The sequence below is a fragment of the Eleutherodactylus coqui genome, chromosome 8 (assembly GCF_035609145.1).
Source record: "Eleutherodactylus coqui strain aEleCoq1 chromosome 8, aEleCoq1.hap1, whole genome shotgun sequence".
NCBI lineage: Eukaryota > Metazoa > Chordata > Amphibia > Anura > Eleutherodactylidae > Eleutherodactylus > Eleutherodactylus coqui.
This window is the reverse complement of record NC_089844.1, coordinates 10,682,092-10,704,913: the sequence shown is the minus strand read 5'-3', so window position 1 is coordinate 10,704,913 and position 22,822 is coordinate 10,682,092. Positions and strand designations below refer to the sequence as shown.

General features: G+C 44.6%; 1 protein-coding gene across 1 annotated transcript in view; it reads left to right on the top strand.

The window, feature by feature from the left end:
- The window catches only part of LRP1B (LDL receptor related protein 1B), a 1,872,788-nt gene that overhangs the window by 1,306,964 nt on the left and 543,002 nt on the right, over positions 1–22,822 (top strand). Inside the window, exons 35-36 of the mRNA XM_066577770.1 lie at positions 13,219–13,344; positions 18,018–18,149. Of these exons, the coding sequence (XP_066433867.1) occupies positions 13,219–13,344; positions 18,018–18,149 (258 nt within the window). The remainder of the gene's footprint in view (positions 1–13,218; positions 13,345–18,017; positions 18,150–22,822) is intronic.

Here is a 22,822-nt window from a genome sequence, read left to right as displayed (position 1 = left end):
TTCAGTTTCCAGGTTTAATCACCACACGAAAGCACAACAGATCAATGAACGAGGAAGCTTTGAAAAAGCAACTTGGCAGAGCTTCAGCTTTTTGTCTTCCACATCCTAAATACCGTTATCAGTGTGCCGGAATCCAAGATCAAATATTCACCGCGGTTTGCCTAATCTATGCCAGCTTAAACATTGGTTTAGCAGCCTCAGATACACCCGCAGTTTATATATAGATCACCCTTATTTCAGGTTTCGTGGCAGCGATGCAGCTTAATCTTCTTGGCCTACATAGGAATCATATATTTTCTAACTAGGAGGCTGAGTCTCTCACAATAGCGGCTTCTGTCAGACGTGTCTGGAAGTTTAACAGATAAAACCTCATTTCGGAGTTTATCTCACAAGTGCAGCTTCTTTCTCTCTTCCTTTTTTATTTCTCTATTACATTTTATGTTTGTTATATTTTGCCAATGATTTGAGAAGTTATATTTGCCTCTGTCTATTAAAGGGGTATTCTGGGCTTCTTTAACTAATGGCCCGTCCTCTGGATTGGTCATCAGTAGAAATGAGCGAACGTACTCGTCCGAGCTTGATACTCGTTCGAGTATTAGCGTGTTCGAGATGCTCGTTACTAGAGACGAGCACCACGCGATGTTCGGGTTACTTTCATTTTCTTCCCTGAGAAATTTGCGCGCTTTTCTGGCCAATAGAAAGACAGGGAAGGCATTACAACTTCCCCCTGCAACGTTCAAGCCCTATACCACCCCCCTGCTGTGAGTGGCTGGCGAGATTAGGTGTCACCCGAGTATATAAATCGGCCCCTCCCGCGGCTCGCCACAGATGCATTCTGACATTAGTTCAGGGAAAGTGGTATCGTGTTGGAGCTGCTATAGGGAGAGCGTTAGGAGTATTTTAGGTTTCAAGAACCCCAACGGTCCTTCTTAAGGCCATAGAAATCGCAGATCGCACCTATGTGCGATGTGCGATTTCTGTTCTCTTCTCTATATGTGCTCAATGGGGCCGGCGGGAGCAGCGCTGACCCCATTGAGAACATATAGAAGACAAATCATTCTTCTCTGCCATAGCTGTAACAGCTGTGGAAGAGAAGAACGATGTTTCAATACAGCAGGTTCCACTGAAAGCAATGGGCTGCCGGCGTGCGCGGGGATGAATTGTCGAGAAGGGCTTAAATATATAAGCCCTTCCCTGCAATTCATCCAGAAATGTGTTACAATAAAAATATATACCGGCGTATAAGGCGACGGGGCGTATAAGACGACCCCCCAACTGTCATCTTATACGCCGGGAATACAGGGGAGCAAAGAATAAAAATCATTACTCACTTCTTCTGACGTTCTGCGGCGCTGCTGCAGGCTGTCGCTCCCTCCTGGTGTTCTGCGGTGCTGCTGCAGGCTGTCGCTCCCTCCTGGTTCCCGGCAGAGCATTGCTTTCTCTATGAAGGGCTTTAAATCCCCGCCTCCAGAAACACACGTGCCTTCAGCCAATCACAGTCAATGACAATGATGTCATTGAATGGCTGTGATTGGCTGTGTTCCTGGAGGCGGGGATTTCAAGCCCTGCGTCCAGAAAGCAATGCTCTGCCGTGGACCAGGAGGGAGCGACAGCCTGCAGCAGCGGCGCAGAACACCAGGAGAAGTGAGTAATGATTTTTATTTTTTGCTCCACTGTATTGCCGGCGTATAAGGTGACAGTTGGGGGTCGCCTTATACGCCGGTATATATTTTTATTGTAACACATTTCTGGATGAATTGCAGGGAAGGGCTTATATATTTAACCCCTTCCCGACAATTCATCCCGCGATCGTCGGCAGCCCATTGCTTTCAGTGGAACCTGCTGTATTGCCGGCTCCATTGAATTCAATGGGCAAACATCGTTCTTCTCTGCCACAGCTGTTACAGCTATGGCAGAGGAGAACGATCTTTACGCTGACAGTGCGGGGGGGGGCCCACTCTTGCCGCTATTGTGGCTTAATAGTGGGACCTGGGAACTTGAGATGCAGCCCAACATGTAGCCCCTCGCCTGCCCTATCCGTTGCTGTGTCGTTCCCATCACTTTCTTGAATTGCCCAGATTTTCACAAACGAAAACCTTAGCGAGCATCGGCGATATACAAAAATGCTCGGGTCGCCCATTGACTTCAATGGGGTTCGTTACTCGAAACGAACCCTCGAGCATTGCGAAAATTTCATCCCGAGTAACGAGCACCCGAGCATTTTGGTGCTCGCTCATCTCTAGTCATCAGTAGTTGATGGATGGGGGTCCGGCACTCGGGATCCCGGTCCATCAGCTGATCATCCACACCCGCTGTCAGTACAGGAGGCTGGACTTCATCATCTGCGCTCACCGCAGGATGTGGGAGTGCCGGCTTCAATATTATTGAAATCAATGGGAAAACCGCTCTGCACTTTCACTTCCTGCTCCTCTCACGGTCAGGACTGAATGAAACGTCCTGACCATAAGAGAAGCAGGCAGTGGAAGAACAGTGGGTCACGCCCATTGATTTTAATGGGAGTGAATCTGGCGCTCCCACTTCCTCCTCTGAACGCTGATGACAATGTCTGCCCACTGCACTGATAGTGGTCTGGACAATCACCTGATGGACCAGGATCCCAAGCGGCAGATCCCCATCTATCCACTACTGATGACTTATCCAGAGGACAGGTCATCAATTAAGGTAGCCCAGAATACCATTTTAATTCTCCAATGGATGAAAAATTGAATGCCTTTCCCGTGGCGACCTTTCACCAGGAAAATAACTATAGAGTGTTCTGAGGCAGTTGGTACATCGGGGCCCTGGTGTCATAGGGGGCACAACATTCACCCTGACATATATAGACATGGCACAGAATGGATGGAGGTGGTGTAACATGTTCTGGCGAGCAGAGGCTTATTTCTGATGGAGATAAGACATGTAAATAATTAAAATGGCCACAAACAGTAGGTAGATGTCAGCCAAATACTCGCTCCGCAGAAAGCTATAACTCCTAACTCACCGCTGCATGCGTTTAGTCTCAGTGGGGGAGGGGAGTAAACTGCTGCCTGACACCTTATTCTCTTTCGTTATGGAAGAGTTTGGTCACACCTTTACACATTAGATGGTTAAATCTCTATTGGTATTCAGGCTGCACAACTTCCAAGTGGCATATCTGGTTACAAGTCCCTGATGGGTAGACCACCCCCCAGACCTCGCACAGGCAAAAAGCAGGACAGCACATACGTAAATCCCTATAACTGGTGGATAGCTTTGTGTATGTAAGTAATGATAGCCTTCTTCAGGCAGAGATGAGGGGCCCGATGTCACACACAAAACTAATCACTAGAAAAGTATTTTATTTTCTATTATTATTATACTTTTCTTTCTCTGTATATTTTGGGTCAGGCCTCTTATCTACTATCTGACACCTTTGTATGCCCAAGGAAGGGTATCAGTAGCCGAAACATCGCTTGTGCATACAAATTAGAGTCTATTCACTAACAAACAGACACGCAGGAGCATGACACAGTGCACACGGAATAGAACCTGCACAGAGATGCAGGAGTATAACACTGCTCACACCAGAACAGACAGGAGTAAGACCGGCAGCCTCTAGCAAAGGAGCTGGAATATATATGAGCCCAGACCTTGGGGATTGGCTGGCTGGAGCAAGACACACCCAGTCAGCTCAATCATTCCACACCTGTAGAACCCTAACAGTACCTCTCCGTTAAAGAGGGGCCTCCGGGGATACAGGTAGCTAGTACACTTGCACTTTCACTTCTTAGTATATGGCGCTTATTGAGCGCTATGTACCCAGGAAAGGGGAAGGCAGAAGAAGTTAAATGGGGCTCTTTTGTTGGATCCAAAGTTGTCAACTTGCACAGCTGAACGGTACACTGGACATAAAGAGCTACCATAGCATTTTAATATGCTATGCAATACCCTCTGGTGTACGCCTAGTTGGTCAGGAGTAGTGTTGTTTTTTGTGATCGGCTAGGCAATAATAATGTGCTGTTTTTCCCTAAATCGAATAACATCACAGCAACCCGATTTTAGCAAAAACATCGAAATGTTGGCCCTCTGCTTTGAGAAGGAAGGACACAGGAGTATTAGATTAGCACTGCTGCCTTGTGGTTCTGGAGTTCTAGGTTTGAACCAGAGCTTAATGGGGATTTAAACCTGGGACCCCACGACTGCAAGGCAACAGTGCTAACCTGGGGCTGCAACCACCACCTCCACTGTTGATTACTTCAAGACTACAGCAAGAGAATGATCCAAAACATACTTCTGGGTTATGTCAGAACTGCTTGAGGGCTCGGACAGACAAACGCGTGTTTTGAGCGCGCCTAACGCATGCTTCTAAAAGAACCAATAGGTTCCCATAGAAGCGTTCATATGCATGGAATTTGAAATGCAAAACAGCACATGTCTTAAAAAGATGGAACATAGGTGCGTTTTACAGGAGTTTCCATTGACTCCTATGGGAGCAGCAGTTAATGGAAACTCCTGCCTGCCAATAGGTTCCTCGCTGCTTACAGCAGGGCATTTAAATTAATCCCTGCAGGGATGAGGGGACACCAGGAGGGTTCTGTTCATCTTCACAGGGAGTCCCCTCATCACTGAACACTGTGACAGCACTGTCACATCATTCAGTGATGAGAGGACTGCTGCGGGGACGAAAGATTCTCCTGCGACAGCTGTCACAGCTGTGGCAGAGGAACGCGATGCCATCCCGTTGCTTTCAATGGGGCCGGAGCTACTGCCACCCTATTGAAAGCAATGAAATGAAGGCAACCCCCACAGCGATTATTTTTCGGGGGGGGGGGAACTTGAAATCATCCCTAGCTGCAGAAAAAAAAAGTTCTCACCTAGAAGTGCTGTCCGTCTCTTCTCCCCGTCCCCAGAAGTCTTCTTCTGTATTTTGATGGCCAAGGATTGAAAAATCCCCGCTTCCAGAAAGCACTGCATCTGATTGCCTGAGCGCTGCATCTGATTGGTCACAGCACTCAGCCAATTAAAGACAGCGCTTTCTGGAGGCGGGGATTTTTCAATCTCTACAAGCACAGCTGCTCCAGTGAATGGGCAAAGTTTCATGCGCTGGGGTTTTTTTTTTTTGCGCACATAGGCATGCAAAAAAACACGCTCGTCTGCCCGAGCTCTAAGAATTTCCTAGAGCTCTAGATTTTGTATAAAACAAAGTTATTCTATTATTTGAATTCATCATAACGTGTTCATTTGTTCTCTGCTTTCATTTCAAAGTACATCTGAGACATTAAACTGTGAGGCCTCTTTCACACGGGCTGCAAAATCATCGCTGCAAGACGCTTGCATGTGAGGCTGCATCCACACGGGCTACAAGACATCGCTCATGTGAAAGAACCCATTGGAAACCATCAGCTTCACATTGTAGCGAGATTTTGTAGCCCGTGTGAAACAGGCCTAAATATCAATAAAAACGAGACACACTGAGGTGTCGTAAACCATGTTAACACCTGCATAGTAGGGTTACCCCTTCAGGCCCAGTTCTTTCTTCAGTCGCCCCCTTCAGGTGAAGTACATCTTTTTCAATCTGTAAAGCCACAATGTGCAAAAATGGCAGAAGTTCTCTCTAATAGGAAATTTCCCAAATGCAAACTAGCGGTAAGGCATGTAGGATCCGGTAATATAACTTCACATTCACATTTGTCAAACTATATCCTCACTATCAGCCAGACTACTGCAGGGAATAAAATAGCAACAGACAATAAAAATTACCCATCAATGTGTCACGCCTGTGGTCCTGCAGTCACTGACAAAGTGGATCAAGTTTTCTTCAGTGCCAATTAGTTTTGCACACGACTGTGGACGGACGCCAGATATTCTGCAGATACTGAAGCAATAACTGAAACTGAAAATCCGGCTGTGAGTTCCTGCCTGAGATATATGGAAATATACAAGGGGTATTCGTGACATGGCACATATCAGCCCTGTCGCCTGCGGCCTCGTCTTCACTTCATAACATTACAGCCCACTCCATTTTATATAACAAAAGCGAAAGAGTTTCGGCTTCTGGTAATTAAATTCCTTGCAGCACTTTAGACTTCGGATGCTTTCAGACAAGCAGAAGGTGTTTTAGCAGCCCTATTATGTCCGACATAGAGGGACCTTCTACTGAACCACCCTTGGCTCACCATAAGGCCATCATAGGGTCTAAAATCATCTGGTTACCGGACAACCCCGTTTCAGTAGCAACAATAAACAGAAGTATGCTTACGCCTCTGTGCCCCTAGGATCCAGCGTTGAAGCCCGCTGTGGTCCTGGTGATTGTTTTGACATATGATGTAACGAGAAATCATTTGACCACTTCAGCCAATGAGAGGCTGTTCTAGAGCTCCTCGCATCATGGTGCTCAGGATATGAGTGCCGATACTAATAGCGTGAGCGGTGATGCTACAGCTGCTCATTGGCTTCAGCGGTCATGTCATTTCCTGTGACATCATCTGTCACAACAATCACCGGGACTGCCGAGGATGGCAGCGCTGGATCCCTGGGGCTGCAGAGGGGTAAGTATAGTTCACTTTATTGTTTTAATGCAGGCACTGCTATTAAAGCAGGGTTGTCTAGTAATTGGACAACCCCTTTAAAGGCCTGTTCATGTGGGCCGAGACTCGGTCTGCTACAACGAGTGCTTAGATGTCAATGAGAGCTCGTTCACTGTCAAATGTTCGGCTTTATGGGGACAAGTGATCATTAATATGATTGCTCATCCCCACACATCCATCAATTTACACGGAGCCTCGCAGCCGAGCAGTGAGAATTGTAGGCTCTCATAAAAGATGTTGGCTCATTTGTTGGCTCATCGATTGCACATTCAGGCAGGCAGATTATTGGGAAAACAATTGCTTGGATGAATGTTCGTGCCTCAATGCAGGTTGTTTTACATGGAATACGGGCCGAGGTGTTAACTATGTGCAATGATTACGATTGGTACCTGTTTAATGCCTTGGCACAGGCCGAGGCCAGCTGTACTGGGGATGATGATGATGGGCCCGTGTAAAGGGGCTTAAAGCTTCTTTTCCGTAGACCAACAAGCATGCATCTTAAACAAGCACCAATAAATGAGGCTGGCGCTCCTTTAACCCTTTACATAAGCCAATGCCAACTGTGCCGGAGACAAACAACCATCTCCAATACAGTACATGGGGGTATGTGTTAGCCAGAAGGAGGACTTTGTTTGATGGTGTAAAGCGCCCAATTGGCCGATGAACAAGAGTTTGTGCTTCGGCTGATTATTGCCCTGTTTACATGAGGCATTGATGGGGTGAACTAGCGAACACTCATTCACAATCATTGGCCCGTGTAACTGCACCTTAAGGAGTCATTCCTGTACAGTATATGGTTTCATTCTATGGGGCTTTATATGGTTAAAAACCTTCACCCCAATGGATTATGTTAACTTGGCATTTCAAAACTGAGCTTTTCTACATCTGTAATTAATAGAGATGAGCGAGCATACTCGCTAAGGACAATTGCTCGATCGAGCATTGTCATTAGCGAGTATCTCACCGCTCAGCAGAGAAGGTTCGCGTGCCGGCGCGGGTGAGAGGTGAGTTGCGGCAGTCAGCAGGAGGGGGGGGAGGGAGAGAGAGATCTCCCCTCCGTTCCTCCCCGCTCTCCCCCGCCGCGCCCTGCCCACCGCCGGCAGCCGAATCTTTTCTTCCAAGCGGGCAGGTACTCGCTAAGGGCAATACTCGATCGAGTAATTGTCCTTAGCGAGTATGCTCGCTCATCTCTAGTAATTAACCAACTTTTACCATCAACGATGCATATTTCTTAAGCACTGGCCTGCTATTTGGTATCCAGATAACATAGATTTGGAAAAGGTTAAAGAAAAACATAATTCCCCCCCCCCCCCCCCCCCCGTGCTATAATTTGTACATTCCACCTTAATGACAGAAGACAATGTAGATGTGTGTTGTACAATGTTACGTAGATTTCAATTGAATGAAATTGCCGTTTTTAGCTGAAGAATATATTGGCAAAATCATCAATATAAAAGCCAACCCATTACCAGAATCACTGCATGTACCTTAAAAGCTCCATTAGGATGAAAAATGTGCAGTTTAGTGGTGTTTAAGGTGCTTATATTGCTACCTCTCCTAGATTCCCAAGTACAATTAGCCACTTCATTAGTCAAGATGACACCAATGGCAGGAGGATTGGGAGACAATTTGTTATTCGAGGAGACCATGGTTAGGTGGCCCGCTCGGAGACTCCTTTATCTGGACAGTCACAGACAGTGATGGATACTATATGGAGAACTGCTGGAGTTTAATTAATGGGCAAATGGTGTAACTAAAAACAGCAAAAGGCATAAAGGCATTGGCTTGTAGAGGTTACCGTATGGTGCAATCAGATGCACAGTGAAGGCTTGTGTGGGGTTATAGAACAGTAATATGGATATTATTATTAGTTATTATGGTTTATGATTATTGGGCCACCACATACCACACTGTCATAGGGTGTTGTTGAGGGGGTTGTGCCAAGATGCATATCCCCTTCCTGAATGCGGGGCCCGGAGCAAACAGCTGACCGATCCAGATTCTGCTCTTGGCACCATCTGAAATCTGCTGATTTTCTCAGAGGAAGCAGTAGCCGTTCAAGCATTTCCTTGGTAAATGTAATATTGCAAGATGGCCATTCACATGAATGGCCATCCTGTAATAAGAAGATGACACACGGTCCACCAGAAAGGGAACTGCCTTCAATGAGTGGCTATATGTTCTGGATAATAGAGGGAGGGATGCAGAGTGGCGGACCCCTCTCTATGCAGTTTATATCCCCTATATCGCATGCGAACAGATGATACACCTTTGAGTATTAAAGGGCTTCTACAGGAGTGGAAAAACAGGGGTACTTTATTGCCATAGAACAGCACAGATGTGCACAGTCTGCATGTAGTATTGCAGTTCAGCTTCATTCATTTCGATGGAGCTAAGCTGCATTACTGGACACCACTCAAGTGCGGTGCTGTTTTTGGAAGAAAGCAGCCATGTTTTTCAAAATGCCTTTAATCCTATCAGAATCGAAAATAATAGATAAACCCAAGGAAAACATAAAACATGTGTAACTTAAAGGGCTTTTTGGCTATATAAATTATCTATATGATAGGCTATCAATGAGGGACCAGTGGGGCTCCAACAACCAGACCCCAACAGTCAGCAAAATGAAATGCGCTAAGTGAGATGGCCTACTGAATGTTTATCCTGACATATCGGAACTGGGAATGAAGTAGATGAACACAAGAGAATGAAGATAAGTTGCAACAACTGGCACAGATGCACATACAGATGAGCTGTTGTATTTCTGTATCAAGATTGAAAGGGGCCACGTGAGCAACATAGTCTTCTTTTAATGGTTATGAGTGGGAGTAGATGGAGTTGTGCAAGCATAGCCGTACATGAAGGTGAACTGTTGAGTATGGATAAACTTGAAGGGTCTGCAGTAGAGATGAGCCAGCATACTCGTCCGAGCTTGATGCTCGTTCGAGTATTAGGGTGCTCGAGATGCTCGTTACTCGAGACGAGCACCACGTGGTACTCGTCTCGATTAAACGAGCACTGACCATTGAATTCAATGGAGCCGGCAATACAGCCAGCTCCATTGAAAGCAATGGGCTGCCGACGAGCGCGGGATGAATTGTCGGGAAGGGCTTAAATATATAAGCCCTTCCCTGCAATTCATCCAGAAATGTGTAAAAAAAAATATATATATATATATACTCACCTTGTCCCGGCAGAACGATGTTAGCCCATTGAATTCAATGGAGCCGGTGTGTGACTGCTGCCTCTGATTGGCTCAGCGGGACCAATCAGATGAAAGGCAGCAGTCACACACCCATTCATAAATTCATGAATGGGTGTGTGAGTGGAATCTGCCTCTGATTGGTCAGGCTGTGACCATTCAGCAGGCGGGGATTTTAAATCCCCGGCTGCTGAATACTACTCACAGCTGTTCAGAGCAGTTCAGGAGGACTGCTGCTGGCCGCGCTGAACTCCGTCTGCCGGGACCAGGTGAGTAAATATATATTTTTTATTTTTACACATTTCTGGATGAATTGCAGGGAAGGGCTTATATATTTAACCCCTTCCCGACAATTCATCCCGCGATCGCCAGCAGCCCATTGCTTTCAATGGAGCCAGCTGTATTGCTGGCTCCATTGAATTCAATGGGCTAACATTGTTCTTCTCTACCACAGCTGTTACAGCTGTGGCAGAGGAGAACGATCTTTATGCTGACAGTGCAGGGGGGGTGTCTCACTATTGCCGCTATTGTGGCTTAATAGTGGGACCTGTGAACTTGAGATGCAGCCCAACATGTAGCCCCTCGCCTGCCCTATCCGTTTCTGTGTCGTTCCCATCACTTTCTTGAATTTCCCAGGTTTTCACAAATGAAAACCTTAGCGAGCATCGGCGATATACAAAAATGCTCGAGTCACCCATTGACTTCAATGGGGTTCGTTACTCGAAACGAACTCTCGAGCATCACTGAAAGTTCGACTCGAGTAATGAGCACCCGAGCATTTTGGTGCTCGCTCATCTCTAGTCTGCAGTACTCTCAGTGCAGGTCATCAATATACTGCATATTCCCACAAAACCACTTTAAATTAAAAAAAAAAAAAGTCAAAAACATTTTCAAAGAGTAAAAAAAAATATTCGAAAAACTTCTAGCTGTCATTCATCACTATTGTTACGTATCCGATTCTTCTCTGGGTCCCCATATATTAGCATGACATTGCACAACCCCATAGAGGCCTTCTGAAATCTAATATAATGCACATCTTGGAATAGAACCAATTCTAGGTTGGCAAGTGAGATCCCTACTTACGCGTTCCACATCTCTGATCTACTTATCTCATCTTTTTTAGCAGTAAGACTCGGACAATAAGGATTTGGCCCATTATTACATCAACACAAAATCCTAGACAATGACTCCATAGGTGGTTGTCATGTTAGCCTGTGAGTTTTAGGCTTCCTCAGAGACATATTCTTCTCCCGATCTTCTTTTACTGTACATCTTTTGCTTAAATCAAAGCCTATACCAACTAACATCAAGGACTGTTTTTGTACTGTAGAAACTTTACTAGAAAAGATTGTTAAGCGAATGATTTATCCCTGTGAGACTGGTAAGAAATCCCTGTGTGAATGGGCCCACAGTCTACAGTGTATGAAAGCCATCAGGTCCCACTTGGTGAGAGCTCCTCTGATTTACTCGGGAAACTTTCGACAAGTCTCTAAATTATACGTCATTTCTTTAGAAAGACAACACCAAATGCCCTTGTGTGGTCAAGGTTCTTCTCAGGCCGTCATACACAGCATATACATTTGAAAAAAGAACCAAGTACATAGATGTTCCTTGATCTGTTTATCAAACACTCATCCAGAGACAATGGGAAGTTCACAGTCTGAAGTTAATGGATGTCTACTGTCCCATTCGCTTCAAGCGTAGAATAACTGTAAACCAAAACTTCAGAAATTGTTAAAAAACCAACACATAATAGGTATCACCTTGTTCATAATGACCCAGACAATAAACATATTGTGTGATTTATCTCGCAGGATGAGCGTCATAAAAGTTGTTTTAAAAAGTAATGCCGGAATTGTTCTTTTTCTTTTGTTTGCCTAATAAAAAATGCAATACAAATTTGGTCCCAAAGTCACTTGTACCTCCAACTGGTACCATTAAAAACCACAACTCTTTCTGCCAGAAACCAAGCTCTCGCACCGGTCAGTCAAAATAAAAATGTTATAGTCTTAGAATGTGGCAATACAGATTCAATAGTTTTTCTTAAAAAAAAAAACAAGTTTTCATTGTGCAAAAAGAGTAAAAAAAAAATCAAAATCTACATAAAGTTGGTGTCACAGTAATCGTGCTAATCTGCAGAAGGAAAATGATCATGTTATGCTTATTGAATGTAAAAACAAACAAACTAAAAAAAAAACATGGCAGGATTTCGGGACGTTTTTTCCAAAAATGTTTCATCTACAAAAAATGTAATAAACGTTAGACATCACTTTTACGTACCCCAAAGTGGTGGGATAAAAACGTACAACTTGTCGCGGTTGTCTACGTCAAGAAGTTATGACTCTCAATGTGATGATGAAAATGATTGGGTCCTTAAGGCACAAAACAGGCTCCTGTCCGGGGGGTTAAATGGGAAGTGTGATGTTTAGAGGACCCTTCATTGGAGCATAAAGACCTCATACCATCTGGGGCACTCGGTGGTGGTAGTATCATGGTTTGGGCCTGTTTTGCTGCATCTGAGCCAAGGTGGCTCCACATCATTGTTGGAACAATGAATTCTGACTTATATCAGCACATTCCAAAGATAAATGTCAGGACATCTGTGAGCTGAATGTCAAGAGAACGTGAGTCAGGCAGCAAGACAACGACCCAAAGGACACAAGTCCTGCTAGAATGATTAAAGAAGAATAAAGTTACAGTTGTGGAATTGGCCAAGTCAAAGTCTTGACCTATAAAAAGGATGTGGAAGGACCTGATGCAAGCATGGGTGAAAAGTCCTCCAATGTGATATTGGATCATTTTCATCTAACATTTTTTACTCCATGTGTTTGATTTGCTTCTCTTTATCTATTTTTGGGGGCTTGTGTGAAAACCTGATATAGTTTCAGGTCAAATATAAGCAAAAATATATTAATTTCTGAAGGGTTCCCAATCTTTCATCACAGTAGATAGAAGGATGGATGTCCTCCTCTAATGTGGACTTTTCAAGGACTGCCAAAGGGCGAATAGGGGAGATAACTATTCTGAGCAGAGTTCTGGCTTCATCAAAAATAGTCAATACTCCTTTGGTCTAGAGAGATGTTCACACTACTCGACCCTTCATTCGGGCGCTATGTGGAGGACAACAGTAAGAATAATGTAGCATCCATCATTATGTTTGTCAAAATAATAGAAACTTTGATATAAATCTGCTGGACACTGTTGTGATCAATACAAGTCAATGAGGTCTTAATGGCCCATTTGGATCCGTTGTATGGCTTCCAGATTAAACGGAACTTATGATGTAAGTGTGAACAGAGTCCTACAAGCTAAGTTATAGTTTTCATAATACACCTCTTATTAGAACTATCAGTCACAATGAGTTGGAGAAATGTCAAAGCTGTCTAGGATTGCTCTATAGATAACAGCTTTGGAGTTTTCACGTCTTCTTGTTTGCTGTCGTTTCTTTAGGTAGTAACCCCTGCCAGATCAACAACGGTGGATGCACTCAGCTTTGTTTACCAACTTCTGAAACGACTCGGACATGTATGTGCACAGTTGGCTACAACCTTCGAAAGAATCGCATGTCCTGTCAGGGTAAGCATTGCAGGCATTATACTGTACCAAGTGTTCCCAGTCAGTGTTGGTCACAATAAAGTATCTCAAAGTAGAGTGACTGCCCAACCACACTGTCCCCTGAACCATCCTGTGTGCATATGGTGCTCCACGTTTGTGCACAGAGACCCACGGTCAGGCCGGGACACACGTCTGCCCTGTGTACGTGAAACGGATGGTGCAGACGACAGTGTGGTTGGGCCCTAACAGTACGGTAAACTAGAACAAAGGTGATGATCTTGGTAACTAATTTGATTTCAGATGCCATCCTTAAACTGTTACCAGGTTGTCCCCGTAGTACACCACTAGCACTCTGTAAGACACTTCTCCTACTGTATATTTATTACTACTCAGTAGTCCTGCATACCTTTATGAATCCCCAAAATTCACATTAAACTTGGAAAAACCCTCCCAAAAATCTCATTTTTATATATTTGGCACAGAATTGGCTTACCTTGAAGCAGTTTTCCAGTGAAATACTATTGATGACCTATCCGCAGGATAGGTCATCAATAGTTTATCGTCCGGGGTCTGCCGCTCAGGACTCTGACTGATAAGCTGTGCAGGCACAGTCAGCGCCGCAATAACAGAGGTCGGAGCGGAAGCCTCTGTGCCGACCTCCATGTAGTAAAATCAATGGGAGCCGTGCCTGCAGTTACAAGCACTGGCCACTACATGAGAGGTTGGTGGCTAGACCTCCACTCTAAATACACAGAGGTTGAAGTTCATGTTTTCGCTTCCCTGGGACAAAAGAGATATAAAAGACCATCACCGATCTTCTCTGCTGCTTCTAGTCAACCTCCCCCTCTGCCCTTCACACGCTGACTAAAATAACAGCTGTAAATTCAGTATTCCCGACCCCACTTCAAACAGCTGTAACTGCAGTTGTGTAAGGCTGCCAACAATAGTTCTGGTGTCATTTTAAAGCCAAGAATCATAGCCTTAAAACGACTCCACAACATGTTGGTAGTTCTGAGAGAACAGGAGCTACAGCTATTTAAAATAGAACAAGGTCTATTTGTCCAACACCATAACATTCTTTTCCTGCAGAACAGACAGAGCTGGGGTGGGTTAAAGTAGTTTACACAACTCCTGCGCCACGTGCGAATTATCTCTCAACAGTCTGGTGGGCATAGCCGGACTGTGAGAGCTGCAAGATGCAGACATGGATGCCGGCCGCTACATCATCTACAAGCCACTCATCATCTCCAGTCATCGGAAGCACCACATGCACAGAGTAAACCTCGTGCATCCATAGTAAGGCAGAGGAAACCATGCATGTGCCAGTCAGATTTTCTTTTTTAGCGCATGTATAGGCAAAGAAAAAAAAACCACATTGCGTGTAGAAAAATCGTGTGACCGGGTGCATTTGCACTCACATGTCCTATCTTTTGCAGGTGCTAATTTTAAGCGCTTCTAAAAAACGGACATGTGACCGCTTTCATTGGAAAGCATAGGTTCTAATAGAGCCGTTTTTAAAATGTGCCTATACACGCGCTAAAAAATCGCTCATCTGACCGAGCCCTAAAGGAAGATCGCTCATGTAGGGTGAATTCAGTTGTCCACTCTTGCAGTCTGGATACACCCACTGGACTGTTGAGAGATGATTAGCATATTGCTCAGGAGTCATACGAACTACAGAACCTGAACAATGGTTTGCAGGACTTAGAGCCAATGATTACGATACATTTGGAAAAGTGATTTGCAGACTAATAATGAGATGGGAGTTGTGAGGTTTGCCACATAGCAGGGTGAGGTGAAGAAAAGGAGGAAGGATCTTAGATTGTGCAGTGACTGGTACCCAACTTTCCGTGACACCGGACAAGCGACCATGAGCCACGGCCACAACTCTACAGCAGTCCACCTGACCCTGCACTGTAAATCAACTTGTCCTTCACTGGACAAGAGGAGAGAGAAGAAGGGACAATACCTATCGATCCCACCTCTGTCCTCAAACACTCTGCAGTATTGCAAGCTGGCAGTCGTTAGAATACAGGCTGATTTGTACCCAGCTTTACGGGCTCCTGCACGCATGTGAAGCGGAAGCTGAGATCATCACCTGATCCCTTCTAACGCACTCCAGAGTTCTACAGTATGCATACAGCGGCCACCACCAATTTCGTAACAGTAAATTGGATCCGATTTATGAATACAATCTTCGGAGAATCTGGTTTGGTGTTACACGGACGAGGATCACTAATTAATTTAAAGTTTAATTCTCAAAGAAAAGAGCAGTGCTTATTTACATAAAAATACAAAATAATGTTATAAGACAATCAGCAAGAGACTTACATATGATATCACAGACAGTAAAGTAAGAGGGATTAAAGTAAGAGTGTTACCATTCTTATGTGTGGAGTCACGCCAGAATATCGGCCCAAACCTCACGTATAGTGACCTCCAAGGGGCTGACCCTGAGCACACGTCCATGTGCGGCTTTTAAACTCTCACTGGGGTAACTACCATTTAGTTCCTTCCAGTCCCCATGGAGGCTGGCTTACCTTGGAACACACAATCCCTGAAATACATATTTTCTTCATAACTCCATTTCCTCTCATGACTTTACGTGTCCACACATTAGTAGCTTCAGACGCATCTGGTCCAATATACACAATTCTCGGTTCCTCAGCATCGTGCAAATATGGGAGTTCCTGCATCTTATTTGCGGTGATGCGACATTTCACAAAAAACCCTTGTCAGCGGGCTGCGACACACAGATCTTTCATAATTTCTAAATTACATTTTTTCATTGTCTTGAGAGAACGTCTTTTGGTAGCTTTGCCTCCAAAAGTTATCAGGTCAGCTGGTCGTGGCCTCCAGGAAATGGGCGAGAACTATTGGCTCGTGAAGGGCCGATTCCTGTCCTTATCTCCTAATATAAACATTTGCTGGCTTTGGCTTCAGAGGGGCTGTAGGACATCAGAGACCCCCTGGGGGGATGTGAAGGCTTTTTGAAGCCTTCTGCTCAAAGTTTCCTACAGCACTCAGCTTTCCTATACACGGAAAGGCATCTAACTCTTCTCTCTACAAACTATACAAAATGACTGATAGGCTACAACCTCCACATCACAATGCATATCTATCAATCTCATATCTTCAGCTATCTCTCTGGTATCTATCTACCTGGCTAATATATACATAGTAAGGGGAAATTCAAAAGATGTCGCTCCACTTTCCTATTGTCCTGAATGGCCGCTGATTGATACTGGACAGCTGGGGGGACACTTTATTCATCTACATTACAAGGTTCTGTATGGGAAAACCTGACAGTTTCCCTCTAAATGGATTTTCCAAAAATAAGTAGCCCCTAATTTTTGGAATTTCTGGAGGCCAGTAACAGTGGAGCCAAAGAGATTTTCATGCAGTCTTTAAGGAACATTTTTTGCTACTTTCTCAGGACGTTTTCCAATGCCTAATGTTTGCTCATAGTAGCATCTAAACGTTTCTACGCTCATTGGGGGAGTTTCGCCTAGCAAAATACAACAGAATTACGGAATTTTTGAGCCTTTCTAGATAGTTTTGAAAAGCATCTAAATTAATGGGTCGCACCTAAGGGGAGACTTAAAATGTGTGAAAATGACTTTATAAATGTCTGACCGCTGGGGGTTCATCCTGTGGTACCCCAACAATCTTGGCACCAGCACACCTGAATGCTCCATGTGAAGAGATAAGCAGTGTGCATGCTCAACAACCACCCCTTTCGGTTTTGTGGGTCAAGTGGAGATTGGTGGGCTCAGCAATGTCCCTCCACCCCATAGAAATGAATGATGCAGTAGTCATGCATACACACTGCGGCTTCCTTCGAATGGGGCATTTGGCTATGCTGGTGTCAGGATAGTTCGACAGCTGGATACAGGATAAATGTATTTAATGGGAAAGCCCCCTTAAATCCCCTTAAAGATAGCCCCTCTGTTGCTATGGAAACATCATTGTGTCCTTGTTACTATAGAAGCTCTGTACCTAACAACAGAGAGTGGATCACAGAGTAGGTGGAAGGGAGATCCCTAGAGGCAGCTACTCCAATAATAATGACAGCGGTAAAGCAACAACATGTTTAATGGGAATATATTACAGAAATGATGAAACTAACATAAGATGTTGTCTGAAAAGTTACTGCGCCTTTAAAGAAAAATTGTGGGCTTAAAATAGGATGAAATAAAGACGAAATGGATACTTACCTACTTCGGAGATTACCCATCCAGCGCTGGAGCCTCACTGCCCACGGCACAGAACTCATGAAGAAGCCAGCAGGCCGTCACATGCCATTCATTGTGCGCATGACTGTTCAGCCAATCACATGCTTCAGTGCTAATTCTTCCATGCCTGCGGAAGCCTGTGATTGGCTGAGCGGTCATGTGCACAATGTACAGCACCTGACTGATAAAACAATTTTTGTGGGTTGCTAGCTTTGGGCACCAAGGCTCCAGCGCTGGATGGGGGGTCACTGAAGTATCCATTTTTTTAATTTTATACCATTGATGAAACGTAAGCACAGACCCGACGGCCGCGTCGCTCCGTACATTATGACATCCATTCTAAGTATTTCGTTTATGTTTAAGGTTTTTGCTTTGTGTTAAAGTGGCGCAACAAATGTAAATTCATCAAAGTGTCTGCCGCGCTTTGCATCTCTTCTAACTTGTACTGTTGCTGTGCAGGTATAGAGTCCTTCCTCATGTATTCTGTACATGAAGGCGTTAGAGGCATCCCCCTCGACCCAAGCGACAGGATGGACGCTCTCATGCCCATCTCTGGAACCTCTTTTGCAGTGGGCATAGATTTCCATGCAGGTACGTTCAGATTCATTCTTACTCTCAGTCACCTAATTGTAGAATGTGGGCTTCACCCGGCTGCAGCGAGCATCCTTTGGGGTTTACAGCATTAATCTGATGTGCATGACGGGGAAACGGCAGATTGTAACTTTTGTATTAGAAATGCATCCAGAAGCAGATCTGGAGGTAATTGGACCCCGTACCAGAAGCAGAATTAGGTCCTGACTTTATGTCTACATGCATCGCCATGACAGGACAGTCCGGTGTTTGCTCATCCTCCTGCCCATCTCTTGCCGAATGAAAAAACTTGAGTTAGCCCCTAACTGTAGCCTTAATGTGGAGGTCCCTGTGAACAGGAAGCCTTGTGCAGTTTCACACTATATATGGAAAAAATATGGGGCGACCTGATTTGGGGCCCTTTCCCTTATGGGCCCCATGGCAGTCACCTTATCTGTCCCTGGGGTATGTAAACCCTTGACTCTGATTCCTGGACCACCTGTGTTTTACTATAACAAACTTAAAGGGGTTGTCCAGTTGTAAACTATTCATGGCCTATCCTTAGAACAGGCCATAAAAAGCAGATCGGTCTTCCGTTTAGAAAAGCTGATCAGCTGTTCACCAAGTCACTGTACTGAGCTGACTCCTTCAGGAAGCAGAGAACTCTGTTCCCTCTGTCATGGCCAGACTTGGTACTGCAAGCCAAGTTCCCATCCAGTTCCCATTACAGTGAATCAGAACTTAGCTTGCAATACCAAGCCTGGCCACTGCAATGGGAACAGAACTGTCTGCTTCCTGCAGAAAGCAGCTCAATGCATGAGCACACCAGCCTGGGTAACAGCTGATCAGCAAGGGTCCTGAGTGCAGCCCCCCCCCCACGCATCTGTTCTTGATGACCTGTTCTACGGATAGGTCATTGATACTTCACAACTGGGCAATCCCTTTAAACTGGACAAACTCATTAGGCAGATATCAGATTAATCCATCTATTTTGGCAGAACCGGTGTATGGGGGCTTCCAGATTTCCCCTCTAACTGCAAATATCTGGGGAAATAATATTTGGACATTTTTTTTTCAACATTTTGATCCTTTTTTTATTTTTTAAGTTAAGCTTCCAGCAGAGGTGTCTGACTGCAGCTTACTCCCCTCTCCCCATTCAGAAGATATGCATGATTGGCCAAACCGAGTGTGCACGTCTATGGTGGGAGGGTTTGAAGAGATAGCTTCTCTTACATTGTAGATAGCTGTTGGTGGAAGACTTGTTTGGCTGATATCTGTCTCGCCTGACATCCCATACATATGCATGCTTGGCTTGGACCAGTGCTGAGAAGCTAGAGAGGAGAGAAAGTCACTGCAAGACACTCCTTATCTCACAAGAACAACAGGATCAGGCAGTTGCAATCCAGCTAACCAGTTGTTATCTCCCCAATATCTACTGATGCAGGAGAGTCCAGAAACCCAATCCAAGTGAAATCAGCAGGTTCAGCTGATAGATGTAATGTGTACGGCCATCCTTAGCTAACCAAAAGGCTCTATTGATGAAGGTTTAGGAGAGCTGTAGAGGTTTGGGTGTAATACAGAAGATAAAATGTATCTTTTAACTTGCCTGCATGAAACCGGCCATTGGAACTCTTGCTCTTTCGTGAGTTTCAAAATTCTGAATTATGTTGCTATTGGGGAATACCAGCCGCAATCAGGAAATGGAGCTTGGGTGATGTCATGACTTCAGACCTGGACCACGTGACCGCGCCTTTGGTGTTGGGCGCTGATGAGTGCTTTCCTCCTGTCATTACAGAAGGCCCCTGGGGTCTCGCCTGTTGGAAATCCTGAGTAGGGTTCAGTGTATAATGTGCCCTTCTTCTCAACCCTTCTACAATATGTATTGTGATGTATGGGCTGACTGGGCAACAGTGAGATGTTTTCCCTAGCTGGCCAATCAGCTATAAGGGTGTATTTATTCTGGTCCCACCTCTACCTGTTGTCCGGTGTGGCAGCAGTTGTTTGCATCTAAGTACCAGTGGTAATACTTTTACTGTGGGGGTTATTCATCTTTGCCTACCTATGTCATAGATAATTTGCATTTACATCTGCTCTACATTCTTTCCTACCTTCCATCTAGGGACAACTAGGTCCCCTAGGTCCAAGATGTGAGGGTGCCCCACCAAATTTAGGAAAAGCGTTCCTATTCCTGTATTTTTGTTCTGTTTGGTTTTTTACCACTTTTGTGTTCTCCTTATGTTGGTGCTTAAATATATGTCCATTTTTGTCCCTCATGGACAAGAGTAAGGTCTTGATGAGACATATCCATGACTTATGTCCTGTATGAACCTAACAGCTACTTTAGCTGAACTTGGATGGCTTAAAGGAAATTCACATGACTTAAATTTGCTTCACATCCACTCTGTCCTTCCTGGTTGCTGCCGATCGGGACATCTGACTGCTGTAACCTTTTATAGCCAGTGATTGGCTGCAGCAGTCACATGTCCTGGTCAGCATCAACCACGAAGGACACAGTGGTTGTAAAACAATTTCAAGACATAAGAAAACCCCTCTAAATTGGTCTAGATAACCACAGACCATGGCAAAATGTATGTTAAAGTCTGGATAAGTGATTGATATGGATTAGTATAAAGGAGAGTTATTGCACAGGGATATCCCAGTACAGAAACCCTAAAAATACCACGAGCTGTAAAGTCATGGCACACATTGTCTATTGAAACACTCACTCAGAACATCCATTAGCATCAGAACCATCCATAGGAAACTCCATACCACAGCTTACATGGATGAGCGCCTGCACATACACCCAACATCACAGCAGTGGATGCACAGAGGTGCCTACGATGGTTCTTGGAGCATCATTCTTGGATTGTAAATCAGTGGAAGACAAGTGCTGTAGACAGCTGAATCACTGAATACCATTCTCCAATCAGATGGCGGCACTTGGGTGTGGCAGTTGCCTGGAAAGCAGTTACTACATGACTGCATCGTGCTAATAGTGAGTTTGGAGGAAGTCCTGTTATGGTGTGGGGGTGTTTCTAGTGGGAAGGACTAGGGCCTCTGGTTGTAATTAAAGGGGTTGTCCTGTGCCGAAACATTTTTTTTTTTTTTTTGCATAGGCCCCCCGTTCAGCACAGGACAAACCCAAAGGATGTGTTGAAATTAAAAAAAAAAATTTTACTTACCCGAATCCCCTCTCTGCAACTTCTTCCTTCTTTTCCTTCAAGATGGCCACTGGGATCTTCACCCACGATGCACCGCGGGTCTTCTCCCATGGTGCACCGTGGGCTCTGTGCGGTCCATTGCCGATTCCAGCCTCCTGATTGGCTGGAATCGGCACACGTGACGGAGCGGAGCCAGAATGCCGGACCGACCAGAAGGGAGAAGACCCTTCTGCGCAAGTGCGTCTAATCGGGCGATTAGACGCTGAAATTAGACGGCACCATGGAGACGGGGACGCCAGCGCAGGGAAGGTGAGTATATAACTTCTGTATGGCTCATATTTAATGCACGATGTATATTACAAAGTGCATTAATATGGCCATACAGAAGTGTATAACCCCACTTGCTTTCGCGGGACAACCCCTTTAAGTTTACCCTCCACATTGATCAGTACAGAGACATTCTGGACAATGTGGCATTACTTACCCTGTGTTAAATCTATGGTACAGCTCCGTGTCTCTACCAACATAACTAAGCACCATATCATATAGCACACAGGGTTGAGGCTTGCTTTGAGAAGAAGAATGTCTACAAACTTCATTGGCCAGCCCGAAATATGGATCTCAATCCAAACAAGCATCCATGGGAAGAGCTAGAACGCCATATCGGTGAATGCCCAACACACCCATCATACCCTGCATCACTATCTGAAGCTCTCCTCAAGGAATGGAGGCAAATCTCTCCACACCTCTATTGTAATTTGATGGAAAGCGGCTGCCGAGGGTTACTGCCGTCATTGAGGCTAAAGACATCACTATTTAAAAATGTGAATTAAATTCAGTTTAATCACCTTTGATGTACATCCCAAAACTTTTGTCATTTCAGCGCATTTATAAGGGCATAGAGTATGAAGGAAGGTCTACAAATGTGCGACTTGTAGAGTCTGAAAATGATACCCAGTTAGCAATTTTTGTTATAAAGCTTGTTCTATCTACTGGAGATTTCCATCGGAAACTATTATCCTTCCATTTTCTTTGCAATTTCCATATAAGTAGAGATTTATTTCCTAAGCAATTTGTGCCATAATCATGAACTGGAATACGTGGATCGAGATCACAAAGTTTCCCACTTTAAATAAACATATTTTATCTGTTTGTGGGCCCGACCTTACTGCAACATCAAAGACTCTTTAACATTGGAAATTGGATTCCCGGGGTCTATTTTGTGCCCTAAAATACATATTTAAGACTTCCTTATCCCTATCATGTGGATGTACATGATAGCATGCAGAGTGCGTAATAGCTTTTTTAGATGTCTAGAATGAATTACGAAAAGATTTTTCTTAAGCCTAAAGTAGCAAATGGAAGCATCCGGATGACAGTCGAAGGACTAATAGGTGTTGGAAAGGACTGGATTTTGACAGCGTTCAGATGTTTTTAGATAACTCTCTATCATCTGCTAGTTTTAGACTTTTAAGGATATTTTCTCTCCTGTGATGTCAGAGTTTTTAAAACTTCAAAGAAAAAGTATTT